The sequence below is a fragment of the Danio aesculapii genome, chromosome 21 (genome assembly GCF_903798145.1).
Source record: "Danio aesculapii chromosome 21, fDanAes4.1, whole genome shotgun sequence".
Classification (NCBI taxonomy): domain Eukaryota; kingdom Metazoa; phylum Chordata; class Actinopteri; order Cypriniformes; family Danionidae; genus Danio; species Danio aesculapii.
Genome location: NC_079455.1, coordinates 2,731,644 through 2,746,777, shown reverse-complemented (window position 1 = coordinate 2,746,777; position 15,134 = coordinate 2,731,644). Strand labels below are relative to the sequence as shown.

The window sequence follows — 15,134 nt, the reverse complement described above, 5'->3', positions numbered from 1 at the left end:
TAGCAACAAATCACGCCAAACACGTCTTGCACCTTATTGCGCCGGGTGTATGATAGGGCCCTTTAAGTGTATAGGGGCAATTTCGGATACAACTGTTGATCCATTTAGGCAGAATGTTTTATTGGGTTTTTATTTTCTAAATGCAAATATCGTTACTGTTTTATCTATAAGCTTATACTAGATTCTAGCTTACATTCTTAAAACTAACGACCTAAAAACGTTATATTAATTTCATGGGACATTTAAATGATACATAATAATACATAATAAAGGTACAGATCAATATAAAATGCGTCTCAAACACAAAATCGAACATCAATTGTTTTTGCAAAGAAATTTAATATACTGAACATGTGCAAATCTACAGCAGCGCGTTTTTAAAACAGTCATTGATAAACAATCTGCTTCAGTAAGAAGGCAGGAAGCCCAAACACAACTAATTATATTTTATATATATATATGTTGTCATATTCAGTACAATATGTGATAAACAGTAGTTTCTCTCTCAGGATAGATAGCGTCTCTCTTCTTAGAACATTTATATTTACATGAACACATAAAGCTATGTTTGAATGTACAAATGTAAACCATTCTGTTATATTTACATGAAGACATAAAGCTATATTTGAATTTTACACATTGTTATTATCCGATACAATGAAAAACTCGCTTCATGAACAACATTGAACAATGGTCCGACCTGAAACAAAAGCAAATATCTACAAGCCAATTTTTCAACCCAGGCTCATTCTGATTACGTACCCCTATATACATTTCTGGAGAGAGCAAAATACGTCCCAGGAGCAACGTTTTTTTTCAGTTTTTGTTTTCGTGAATCGCGTGAACGCTTTTACAGAACTCAAAATTATATCAGCGCCTGTTTTTTTCACGTAAATCCACTAGAGGTCGCTGTCAACTGACTGACTGACCAACTGACTAATACCCCACCCTCCCCCTTTCCTAAACCCAACCAATAGTATTTTAAAATGCACTGATTGACCCACTGGCAGGGGTGTAGCGGACATTTTAAAAGTGTGTGTGTTTGTGGGTGGGGGCGGGGATGGGACAATCATACGTTCATATAATTATTAATCACCTGTTTCTAAATGGTCTAAAAGGGAAGGGGAAGTATCCCCCCGTCCCCCCTGGTTGCTATGCCCCTGCCCACTGGCTACATAATTCAAGATCTCTAGAAACGTATATGGGGCTACGTTTTCAGAATGAGCCTATGTTGAAAGTTTTTTTTTTTTTTTTAAAGGGATAGTTCACTCAAAAATAAAAATGCACTCATCCTAAACTCTAAAACTTGCCGCTGTAAAAGAAATACAACTTACAAATTGTTAAATAAGTTTCAAATTGTAAGTTAGATGGACATATTTTTGAGTTCAGTGTTGAGTTTACTCATGAAAACTATTGAACTGCATGTTTGTTTAATGAAAGTAAAGAATTCAGTTGAGGAGACTTTGGTTTCCTCGTTTGAGCATTTACTTGAGTGTCTGTTGAACACAAAAGAGGATACCGTGAAGAATGTTGGAAAAGCCACCAATTGACATCCAAAAACAAAGAACACTATGGAAGTCAATGTCTGATTTTCCAGCATCCTTCAGTATATGTTCAGTTGTGTAGAAAGAACCCAAGTGCATCTTGAAACCAAGTGTAGCTTGTAACTTGTAACATGAAGGGGTCGTAACTTGTAGTAAGATAGCGAGGCATAACTTGCAGTTATCGAGATCCCAATGAACCATGCGAGATGTCACAATGAGATGTTGTTGACAAGATGGTGGAAATACACACCAGAGAACATTTGAGAAAGTGTAGACGTTAATAACAATGATGGTTGGGTTTTGGTTTGGGGAAGGTGTGGACGTTAATAACAATGATGGTTGGGTCTAGGGTTGTGGTAGGTATAGGCGTTAATGACTATGATGATTGAGTTTAGGGTTGGGGTAGGTGTAGATGTTAATAACTGATGGTTGGGTTTAGGATTGTGGAAGGTGTAGGCGTTAATAAAAATGATGGTTGGGTCTAGGGTTGTGGTAGGTATAGGCGTTAATGACTATGATGGTTGAGTTTAGGGTTGGGGTAGGTGTAGATGTTAATAACTGTGATGATTGGGTTTATGATTGGGGAAGGTGTAGAAGTTAATAACTATGATGGTTGGGTTTAGGGTTGTGGAAGGTGTAGGCGTTAATAACTATAATTGTTGGGTTAAGGGATGGAATAGGTGTAGACATGAATAACTGATGGTTGGGTTTAAGGTTGGGAAAGGTGTAGATGTTAATAACTGTGATGGTTGGGTTAAGGGTTGGGAAGGTGTAGATGTTAACAACTGTGATGATTGAATGATTGGATTTCAGTTTGGGGAAGGTGTAGATGTTAATAACTGATGGTTGGGTTTAGGGTTGTGGTAGGTATAGATGTTAAAAACTGTGATGGTGGGGTTAAGGGTTGGGGAAGGTGTAGATGTTAATAACTGTGATGGTTGGGTTAAGGGTTGGGAAGGTGTAGATGTTAATAACTGTGATGATTGGATGATTGGATTTCAGTTTGGGGAAGGTGTAGATGTTAATAACTGTGATGGTTGGGTTTCAGTTCGGGGAAGGTGTAGATGTTAATAACTGTGATGGTTGGGTTTCAGTTCGGGGAAGGTGTAGATGTTAATAACTGTGATGGTTGGGTTAAGGGTTGGGAAGGTGTAGATGTTAATAACTGTGATGATTGGATGATTGGATTTCAGTTTGGGGAAGGTGTAGATGTTAATAACTGATGGTTGAGTTTAGGGTTGGGATAGGTGTAGAAGTTAATAACGATGATGGTTGGGTTTAGGGTTGTGGTAGGTATAGATGTTAAAAACTGTGATGGTGGGGATAAGGGTTGGGAAAGGTGTAGATGTTAATAATTATGGTTGAGTTTAGGTTTGGGAAAGGTCTAGACGTTAATAACTGTGATGGTTGGGTTTAGGGTTGGAATAGGTGTAAACGTTAATAACTGATGGTTGGGTTTAGGTGTGGAGTAGGTGTAGACATTAATAACTGTGATGGGTACAGCGCCATCTTGTCGACAACATAGTTGCAGTAACACTTTCTTGCAGTACGCAGACAGACCCTACTCAACGAAACAGGTTTGGAACAAATGAAAAATGAGCAAACGATGACATAATTTACATTTCTGGGTGAACTGTCACTTTAGTATGGACCCTTTTCACATTTCCGGGTTTCTCAGTAGTTAGAGCGCAGTGAATGGGAAAGTACAGCACATCATTTTTTTACAATCGCATTTGCTGAAATAATGAATGAAAAACTCCACGATGGTGTTATCAAGACTTTCAGAAAAAGAAAAAAATAGTGCGAGACTGATAACGGCAGCCAGAAGAGAGAATAATGCCAAATTGACTGTCCCGCCCCCATACACACTGTGGTAATTTTTTTGTAATTTGATGCAAAGATGATATAATACATAGGTAAATACATATAAATGTTCACATATTTAAAAAAAAACACGTCATAACAGTCTTGTGAAAAGGGTCCATTGCTTTAGAAGTGTTTGACGAGCCAGATTAGTAAAAACCGATGATATTTTATGGACCATGTGACTGTACGTAGCTATTTTTGCAATGGCTGATGTTTGCTGCAATGTTAGCCGCGGGCTTGGAGCTTCTGAGCAGCTCCGTGGCTGAGATCCGCTCTCCGCAGCCTGCTTTGGCGCTTCGTGTCCTCCTCAGGAAAGCCATGAAGTTGTCGTTCTGAGAGCTGATCCGTGAAGCTCCGCTGCCGAGAGTCTGAGTCCCAGAGTCTCCTTGCTTATTGTCAAAGGAGTCTTTGCGACCCAGGAGCTTTCTTTTAGACCTGCAAAACACGAAACATGCAGTCATTTTATTTTTTGATAAGAAAGCAGAGTTTTCATTTGTTACAGTTGTCATTTCCCAATATATTTTGCTCCCTTTAACCTCTGTAACACTTTAGTTTAAGTAGGAAATCACGGCATTTAGGTCACGATATCTAAATTTTGTCATACGATATATTGCACCAATTATTTTATTGTAATTTGGACCATTACATGCCACTCATTATATAAAGCCAGAATGACAATGTATTATCATCACAATGCAAGTACACTTCCCCAGAGAACACATCATATTTTACTCTTAAGAATATTTCATTTAATTATAGTCAGTTTAATAATAAGGCGTTGGAGTCAGAATGTGAAAACGCATAACCTAAATAAATAATAATAAATGTTAACAATAAAGTGTAAGGTGAAGAGTAACAGAGGCTGTGATATCTGCTACCAGATCTATTTTCAATAGTCAGACAGACACATGAAGTTACTAATGTAAATACTATAGTGTTTTTAACCATACTGACACTGACACCTCCAATAGAGATAGAGATGTTGCGCAAAATGTTGCTAGAATTGGTTTTTACATATGGACGATATACAGTTGAAGTCAGAATTATTAGCCCCCCATTTATTTTTTTCTCCAATTTCTGTTTAAAGGAGATCAGATTTCTTCAACACATTTCTAATCATAACAGTTTTAATAACTCATCTCTAATAACTGATTTATTTTATCTTTGTCATGATGACAGTAAATAATATTAGACTAGATATTCTTCAAGACACTTCTATACAGCTTAAAGTGACATTTAAAGGCTTAACTAGGTTAATTAGGTTAACTAGGCAGGTTAGGGTAATTAGGCAAGTTATTGTATAATGATGGTTTGTTCTGTAGACTATTGAAAAAATACAGCTTAAAGGGGGCTAATAATATTGACCTTAAAATGATGTTTAAAAAATTAAAAACTGCTTTTATTCTAGCCGAAATAAAACAAATAAGACTTTCTCCAGAAGAAAAAATATTATCAGACATACTGTGAAAATTTCCTGAATCTGTTCAACATAATTTGGGAAATATAAAAAAAAACATTAAAATGGGGGCTAATAATTCTGACTTCAACTGTATATTGCACCACCAGAAATGATTGCGGTCATGTCCATGTGTTGTGCGATAAGTCCATATATTGATTATTGAAGCAGACCTAACAACACTTACTACAGGATTGATACCTGCCTATTAATAACATTAGAACTGTTTATTAGCAGTTATAAATTATGATCTTATTTTACATCTTGAATCCAATTCAATACTTAAACTCAACTACTACCTTAAAAGATGTTAATAAGCAGCTAATTAGTAGTTCATTGAGCTAAAAGTCTTAGTTAATGATTTGTTAATCGCTTAAATTTTAAATTAAAATGACAACATGCAATAAAAGGTTTATTGTTAAACTTGTTAAAACAAGTTTTTGTTCTAACCATCGGGGGCAGCAATGTGCGAAATGTCTATTTTAGCAATGTTGCGGTAAAACAACAGCATAAACTACTATGACAGTGATCACCTCACCTCAGGTACTGATTATGTGCTTTATTTAATGCGAAATGCTACCAATATGAGCTTAACTATAATTTTACGTGACATTTGTTGGCATACTACTGAAAGCAGCAGCAGATAGTTCACCTCAGATCTGGAAAATGGAATAGCTAGCAGACATAAAAATGAAAGCCAGAACTGAGCCTCAGTGCAAATCAGTCACTCAGTGTCTGTACGTGTTATGATGTTAAATAGGTTATATATGTAGTAATTAGATTAAAACCCTTACCATTTTCTTGGGAGTGGAGTTGCTGGTATTTAAAAGCTTCTGTTGTGTCACGTCATGTTTGGTGCAGACAGACAAATTGCTTGTTGCTAAAATCTTGTCACGTCACGTGTAGTAAAATAATTTTTAATTATCATTAGATAAATGAACTAATGTTACCTATTGGAGTCTTACTGTACAGCATTAATGTACAATATCCCTATAAATAGTCAGAACGTTCACTCAATATTTCAGTGTGTAGTAGGCCAGATTAATATGTGACAATATTTTTAGGCTAATTAACCAATTAAGTACGCTGTTACGAACACATCAGCAGATACAATGTGAATATGACTTAAAACGCACTTTAAAAGTTTAAATAACAAAGAATTATCACAGTATTGTTCACTATTACAATATACTGAAATATTGAATATCGTCACTTCACCACAATATGGCGACACGTCAAGTTTATCACATGACATCCTTAATTATATTGTGAAATATCTGATTCTCAAATATGTAAAGAACATGTTTATCCAGCTTAATAGTGATTATATAATCAGATTTATTTGATCGGGTGATGTTAGCCTGTGCTGCAGTGGAGAGATTTACAATTTACAACATGTTATATTATCAACTTCTTACAAAATACCTGACAGTAAGTGGCTGTTTAACTGGGAGAAGGATAGAATAAACTTTCTAGTAACCTAAACAGTGTGTATCTGATGATTGTTTTATAAATAATTAATATTACCGTCTCCATAGACATCAGTGTGCAATTTACAAACCATAAACATTGTTTTGCTAGTACTTATATGTATTTACAAGTCTGAAACCTAAAATAAACACTGAAAATTGTGCTGTATGATTTTATGCTTTACTATTAACCTGTGAATGATGGTGAACAGATCCTCCGTGGTTTGAGATTTGGACTTGTAAAGAAATACATCGTCTCCTTCTCCTACTAATTGTAGCGGTCCGAGGTCAGGCATTCGATCCCTCTTCTCTACATCGTATGACGGATGATCTGTTGACATAAGAAATAAGTACCTAAAATATGCTGACAGAAAGCAGGTTGATCTGTTTAATGCACCGCAAACCAAGCTCATGGAAGCACTGACAGAATACACTAAATTTCCGCATTTATTTGAATACGTAACATTCTGTAGTGCATTTAGTAATTGTTTAAGGCCATTTGGTAATTTCATTCATCATACAGTAGGCATCCATGTAGCCATACAACTGTCTCTCGTTTGTTGCGGGTAACAATGTAACATCTTCTTTGGGCTCTATTTTAATGATCTAGGCGCAAAGTCTAAAGCACATGGCTCAAAAACATTAAGGGAGTGTCTGAATCCACTTTTGCTTAAGGGCAGAAAAATACGCTCTGTGCTCTGGCGCATGGTCTAACAGAGTTGAGCTTATTCTCTTAATGAGTTATGGGTGTGTTTTGAGCATAACATGCATTAAACCAATCAAAGTCTCATCTTCCATTCCCAAGTTCCCTTGACTCCACCCCCTTGTCAAATCAGGGCGACAGAAACGTGAAGTGCAAAGTGAAAACAGCATCGCAAACTGGACGTGTTTTGTAAAGGCAATGCTATAATGAATGTTTTGCAAACATAGTTTTATTTTTATTTAATTGCTAATTTTTTCGTATTTTTTATTTGCACTTTTTGATTTTTATTTGCAGATCTTTTTTTGTTTGCAAATTTCATTTTTATTTCACAAAAATTACAGATTTGCATTTATTTATATATTTTTGCTCAACTGTTTATTTTTGTTTGCAAAATTTTAGTTTTTATTTTGCAAGTATATATGGCCCTAGATTTTTTTTTAAATGAACAATACGGGGCGGTGTGACGTCGTTCCTTTTCGCGCTTATCACCTGACAGTTTACCCCGTGTGGAGGGCTTTCTCGCCGCAACCAGTTTGTCCAGTTAGCTCGTCGTGTACGTCGGCAGACTTTAGACGCAGAGAGGAGATGACCATGGCGACGACAACGGGGTTCGAGTCTCCAGAAATAAGGTAAGACAAAAACAGAATCCAAAAAATAAAACAAACGAGGGAATAACATTGTGAGAATGTGGTAAAATCCGAAAACGCTTGAGTTTTAGGGAAGTAAGTGGGTGGGCAGGTCAATCGATAAAATTGGTTGAGTTTAGGGAAGGAGGAGGGTGGGTCCGTCGATTGGTCGGTCGGCCAGTCAGTCATCCAATCATTCAGTCAGTCAGACAGACGCTCGGTCGACAGCGGCCTCTAAGGGTTTATACGAGAACAGCGCGGGCGGAAACGGCACTTGCGAGAGAAATCTGAAATACGAAAAAGCGCACGCAGCGGCCTCTCGTGCATTCGCGAAAACAAAAACTGCATAAATACGTACCTCCTGGGACGTATTACGCAGTCTCCAGAAACGTCCACGGGACTACGTTTTCAGAATGAGCCTGGGTTGGACAGTGCTAACCACTGAGCCACTGTGTCGCCCCGGTTTAAGGAAAATAGTGCAGTGAACATACCAGTAAAGCACTAAAAATTTACTGAAGCAAAAATAAATTAACTTTTCTACAATCCACAATTGAGGGATTCGGCAATTCAACATTATACACACAAGAAGTGCTAATTAAACAAAGGAACTTTATTGTGCTCAGAGAATTTAGTGCTTGAGTAAGAGTACTTAGTAAAGTACAATTCCTGAGAAAAACTTCTCAGAGTAATTTGAGTATTTGTAATTAATTACTTTACACCAGTGTTTCCCAACCCTGTTCCTGGAGGCACACCAACAGTACATATTTTGGATGTCTCCCTTTTCTGACCCATTAACTTCAGGTGTTGGAGTCTCTTCTGATGTTATGATAAGTTGATTCAGGTGTGTTTAATTAGGGAGAGGTTGAAAATGTGTACTGTTGGTGTGCCTTCAGGAACAGGGTTGGGAAACACTGCTTAACACCCCTGATTCCTAGTTTATAGCAGTTCTTGTCCGTTGCAGTTTTCTTACCTGGTGTCCTCGAGTGCTGTGGCTCAGTGACCAAAGGGTACGATGGAATCACGCCATACAGAGTTACATGAAACTGACTTGCAGAGGTCGGAGATTTTGGAGACTTGCAGAGATTAGTTGGAGACTGGGCATCGGCTGTGTTAGGATAAAGTGTGCCGTCCACATCTGGAGTCTTTGCCAGAGGTGGTGTAGGAGCTCTTCTCTTCTTGTGAAGTTGGCTAATACGGCTGGCTGTGTTTAATGGGGGAACTTTTGGATTCTTTGACTCTAAAGTGCATGGGGGTTGTGGCTGACGGGGGTCTCTCATCTGTGGAGAACGAGCATCCAGAATAATCTGCTGCCGCAGATGAGGTGCGTGTTCAATGCTGTGTGGTTTAACGCTCACTGTAGGTTTTACTTTGTTAATCATTGCGTAGATGTCTTCTGATCTCTCACTGACTGTAGGTGGTTCTGCATCAGAAGTAGCTCCAAAACGTTGTGCGTTGGGCGGCCACTTGTTTCTCTGCGGCTTCGGAGCCACTGGAGGTTTGGGTTTTTGACTGCTCTTAGGGCTGAAGGATTTTCCGCATCTCTCCGTCTCCTCCTCGATAATGTTGTCCGTGATTTCCTGAGCATTCTCCAGATCAGAACTGCTGACGGAGCGTAGCTGCACGTTGTTCAGCTCCTCTTGAGTAACCATCGGCATTACCAGCAGGCTGCTACTCATCCTTTGCTTGGGCCTAGTGGCTTCGGTGCTGTCCGAGTTGCGCCTTAGACTCACTTTCGGCTGCACTGCGGAAGGCTCTGGATCGGGAGTGTGCTTCTGAAATTCTGGAAGCTGAAGAGACAGCCTTGCATTGCGGTTTCTTGCCCTTTGGCCTGGAATAACACCGGTTGGCTTATGCCGCATCCTGCAGGCTAATGGCGAAGGTCCCATGCTGACCGATTGGGAAAGGGCTGATTGGGTTGGAGTTTCACACTGGCTCGCGTAGCCGCTGGATGGAGAGTTTGAGCCGATGCGCTTTGAAGGAGAACAGATGGACGGCTGAGATGTGGAAGAGTGCGAAGAGGACGGGGATGTGTTTATTTCAGAATTACCACATTCGTGTATTGGCATGGGAGTTGGTTCGCTGGATCGAAGCTCATTAAGTGCTTTGTGAGAAGAAACCGTTGCCATCAATGCGACCTTACCAGGTGCTTCAGGAGTGCTCTTGCTGGTTTCTAGCTTGGAGGTTGGAATGAGATCTGGCAGTTTTGTGGTATCTTTCTTAAGGCCCTGCACTTTATGTTCTGAATGCTTTGCCGCTGCGAGCCTTTGCAGTGAGACTGTGCGCACAGGAGGAGCAGGTTTGCTTTTGGCCTTCCTAAGGATAATGCTCCTGGATCTGGATCTTGGGACTGCATCTGGAAGCAGATCACTCCTCCTGGCCGAGGTGCTGTCGCTGCCACTGTCCTCCGAGCTGCTGCTGGGATAGGAAAGAGCGTAGCTTTCACATCGACGTCGGACCACTCCTGGGTTGGAGTTGACAGCGGTGGAAAGTGACAAGGAGCGTCTGTGGAGTTCAATGTTACTCGCTGGTCTACTCCTACGCTCTTTTTTCACACCATCCTTTTCTCGTCTTTTCACAACAGCGGTGTTGGTGGGTGACGGCGGACCAGGCTCCTCTGGATCCTGGAACTGCGGAGGGGGTTTGATGACATCGGGTGCCTTCAGAAAGGAGTTCATTTTATCATCCCACTCCGACGAAAAGGTAGAAACATTGGGGCCACACCAGCCCTGGGCAGAAAAAGCCAAGGCTGTGTTTTCCATCTTGGATTTTAACGCGTCATGAATCCCATCGGCTCCGGCTAATGTTCTCGAAATGACACAACCTGGGGCGACAGAAAGAAGAATTCATTGCACGGCTGTAATGTTAAACAATTAAAGGGATATAGTTCGTCTAAAAATGAAAATCACCTCATCATTTGTTCATGCAGATTCAAACCTTTATGAGTTTCTTTCTTCTTCTGCACACTAAAGAAGATATTTTGAAGAATGCTTGGGTTGCTGGCACCCATAGATTTTCATAGTAGGAAAAAATATTAAACAAACAATTAACTTGTACAGACGTACTCTTCCTTACACTTGTTACCTGTTGAGGTAGATTTTTTTAGTGTGGCATTTCCCTAAAATATATTGATTTAATTCACATTAAAATACAAGAAACTTGAGATCTGGATATCTCTTTATGTTCCTATAATAAGAAAGGGCATTTCAGTGGCTGAAACCCAAACTATGGAACCCTCTTCTAATGCAGGGGTTCCCAAACATTTTAGTCCGCGACTCCCAAAATAACAATGCCAGTGACTCGCAAAATGTTGCGCACACAACAATAGACCTATATAAACACAAGCACATTGACAACACTATGGCCTAACAACCATAAAGTTTTGATAGTCATTTATTAATTTGTTTAATTTAATATTAACCTCACCTAATGAGACTGGTGGGCACAATGTTTTCAGCACAAGTCTATTCTTGGTTTAATCCGCCACTCATTGTCCCAAATGTTCATTCTCAGTTCATGTTCATGTTCAGTTGTGGCCTGTATTTATTTTTAATGTATTTGATTGCCATAAAGGTGTCAGAAAGTTTAATATGGTGCTATAAAATCAATATATCTAACTCTATTGCTGTGTTGTTAATTTAATGTAAACACACCAATCCTATGAGATAATAATTGAAAGGCTGATAGCTTTTCATTTGTATGTTGTTGTTTTTTATGAAACTTGTAACTACTATTTTTGTTTTCTGTGGGTTATTCTAATAGATTAATAAAATTTATTTGACTTTTGGAAATCACCAAGCGACACCGTTATTGTCCTGCGAACCCCATTTTGGGAACGATTGTTCTAATGTTTATTAAAGAATATATATATATATATATCAAAGGCTTTAGGCCTATTATTTAAGGGTATTCATTACGAAATTGATAGGATCAAACTTGTTTCATTTTTAATATTTTTATATATGTATATATGTATGTGTGTGTATATATATATATCGGGATATGTATATGTATATGTATGTATATGTATACATATACATATATACACATATACATAAATTATATATATATATATATATATATATATATATATATATATATATATATATATATATATATATACACATACATATATACATACATATATTTTTGATCCAATCAATTTCGTAACGAATACCCTTAAATAACAGGCCTATAGCCTTTGACAGCAAGCATCAGTGTTTTTTGAGATTGAAATAGGAATAAGAGATGATGGGGTGGGGTGGTGCTGAATATGTGCGTTCCTTTGAATAAAATCCTGCAGGCACCCCTGTATGGAGTCAATGGGTGCCAGCTACCAGCATTTTTCAAAATATCTCCTTTTGTCTTCAACAGAAGAAACTCTAATAGGTTTTAAACATGTGAAGGGCTGATTACATGATGGCAGTTTGGGTGAGCTGTGTTAAATTGTTAAACTCTTTTCCCTGTGAAATACCACAGAGTGAGATCACCATCCAAATGCTTTAAACTGAGCCGACTCAAAAGTGTGGAAGGGAAAATTTGCCCATCTTGGTCTTTGTTTGGCACATGAGTGGGAGTTTACCATGGCAACAGTTACCTGTTCATCCATATAGAGATAGAGAGAGAACAGACTCAAGAGAAATCTCAGCCATATTTGCACATGAGTTTATTACTCTCAGAAGCAATCACAAACAGCAGAAGACAACACTCAGAATGAAAAAGATGAAGGCAGAACAATAGCACAAAGCACCCAGTTTTACCTTATTTGACGTTTCCAATATGCAGAAATCTGGACAATTACTTCTTAGGTGAGGGTTACAAGGACCCCCCCCATACAGAAATCTGATATATGGCCATATATATATATATATATATATATATATATATATATATATATATATATATATATATATATAAATATATATATATATATATATATATATATATATATATATATATATATATATATATATATATATATATATATATATACATATATATACATATATACATATATATATACATATATACATATATATATACATATATACATATATATACATATATATATATATATACATACATATATACATATATACATATATATACATACATATATATATATATACATACATATATACATATACATATATATATACATATACATACATATATATATATGTATATATATATATATATATATATATATATATATATATATATATATATATATACATACATATACATATATATATATATATATATATATATATATATATATATATATATGTGTATATATATATATATATATATATATATATATATATATATATATATATATATATATATATATATATATATATATATATATATATATATATATATGTATATCTTTTGTCACAAAAGTTTACACACTAGAGCGCACTCTACACATCACATCTGCTACTGGATTGGACTACATTTCCATCATGCACCTTAAACACACCAGTTCCAGTTCGCCACTGATTACAATCACACAGCTGAATTTGATTACCGGGACTATTTATACACCTCACCCTTAATACATCTTTGCTCAGTCTTGTATCACTGTTAGTGTGCATTACCCAGCGGTTTCCTGGATTTTAATATATATCCGTGGACTGTTTTGTGATTTTTTTAAAAGTGTTTGCTGCCTGCCTTGACCATTGCCTGTCTTTTTGGATTTCGCTTTTGATGACCCTCGTGTTACTGTTTGTTCCTGTTGACCCAGCCTATCTGACCATCCCTTTGCATAATAAAGCCTGCATTTGGTACTCAATCTCCGTGTACACATTCGTAACAGAACCAAAGCCAAAACTGGAACTAATCTAACAAAATTCCTTAAAAATACGATGCAAAAATTAGTACACCCATATGAATATGTTAGACGAACACATTAAATAAATGTTGAATAAAGACAAAATAATTGACAGAACCATAAAAAATATGAAATTAGTCAGTTTAAATGTATTATCTTTCTATTCCTAAATATGTTAGCTGACCAGACACTTATTTTAATGGTTATATCTGTTTAATAAAATAGTTTTGTTTTTAAATGCACTAATATATATGATCCATAATTATGGATAAATGAAAAAAAAATAATTCATAGGGGGTGTACTTATTTATCCTGAGCACTATGATGCTGATAAAGCGATCTCGTGCCGCTGGCTTGCTTGGTTTGGGACTGGTGCAGCTGCACGTTGATGGATTTGCTCTTCAGTGTTTGGACTTTCAGCAGTGAATATTAAACCACACGGAACTGCACTAAACTAAACTTCAGCTCTGAAAACTGGACTGAAGCGGTTTCAGTTTACTAGAACTTCTATGTTAACCTGCTTTAACAGAATCTACATTGTAAAAGCGCTATAGAAATAAAGATGAATTGAACTGAATTAAATAATCCTCACTGATAAAGATAGAATATCTGCACTACATTCACTTAAATTGACATTTGATTTATTTACAAATTTCCAAAAAGTCTCTTTATCCATGTAGATAAGACCTCTTCAGTGTGCTGAACTAAAAACAGGGCAGCTAGATGTCAAAACGACATCAAATTGACATTAAAAAACACACCAAGAGTGCAAAACAATTTGATGCCAAAACCCTGCACTGCAAAAACTGCTTTTCTTAGAGTTATTGTCTTATTTCTAGTCTAAATATCTACAAATAGAGATGCATTTTAGTAGACCAGCAACAATATTGTCTTGTTTTCAGAAATAACATCATAATTAAGTGAGTTTTTTTCCTTAAAACAAGCAAAATAATCTGCCAATGCTGTATGAAAATAATCTAATGCGAAAATTAAAATCAAGATTATTTTGCTGACCCCATTGGCAGATTATTTAGCTTGTTTTAATACAAAACTCACCTAATTTTGACATATTATTGCTGAAAACAAGACAATTTTTTGCCTGTTTATAAAATGTTTCTGCATTTAGGAATTTTTAGATATTTGGACAAGAAACAAGACAAAAACTCGAAGTAGGAGAAGTATTTTTTGCACTACGTGACAGAAGTCTTGTCGCCTATAGGAACGACAAATAATAACTTGACTTCTAGATCATTTGGAATCAGAAGTGGCTTATATGAAGATCTAGATGACGCTTATTTGACCAAAATAAAATATAGCCATGTCTTGATTTTAATGATTTAATTAGGACAGTAAGGTCTGACTTTGCTTAGACTAAAGTCTTGTCAACAGAAATAATGTCCAGTATAGAATATGTGGTCATGCTGCAGTGGAAACAGAATGAATATTGTGTCAGACTCCATCATGAGCTTGGAGGACTGCATCCATACATCTCTGCAATGCCTCAAATCACTGATTAATAAAGTCATCTGGAATGGCAAAGAAAGCCTTCTTGATTTATCTTCAATGTCTCCATCTTACCCCAGCTCAATAATGTTAATGTCTGGTGACTGGGCTGGCCAATCCCAGAGCACCTTGAC

At 36.8% G+C, this 15,134-nt stretch overlaps 1 protein-coding gene across 1 annotated transcript in view; it reads right to left on the bottom strand.

Annotated features, from left to right (window-relative positions):
* Positions 1 to 2,257: 2,257 nt before the first annotated feature.
* The window catches only part of si:ch73-362m14.2 (NHS-like protein 2), a 14,927-nt gene continuing 2,050 nt past the window's right edge, over positions 2,258 to 15,134 (bottom strand). Inside the window, exons 2-4 of the mRNA XM_056445707.1 lie at positions 8,635 to 10,485; positions 6,528 to 6,666; positions 2,258 to 3,845 (exon numbers count right to left, since the gene is read on the bottom strand). Coding sequence (XP_056301682.1) covers positions 3,578 to 3,845; positions 6,528 to 6,666; positions 8,635 to 10,423 — 2,196 coding nt within the window. The 5' untranslated portion in view covers positions 10,424 to 10,485 and the 3' untranslated portion in view covers positions 2,258 to 3,577. The remainder of the gene's footprint in view (positions 3,846 to 6,527; positions 6,667 to 8,634; positions 10,486 to 15,134) is intronic.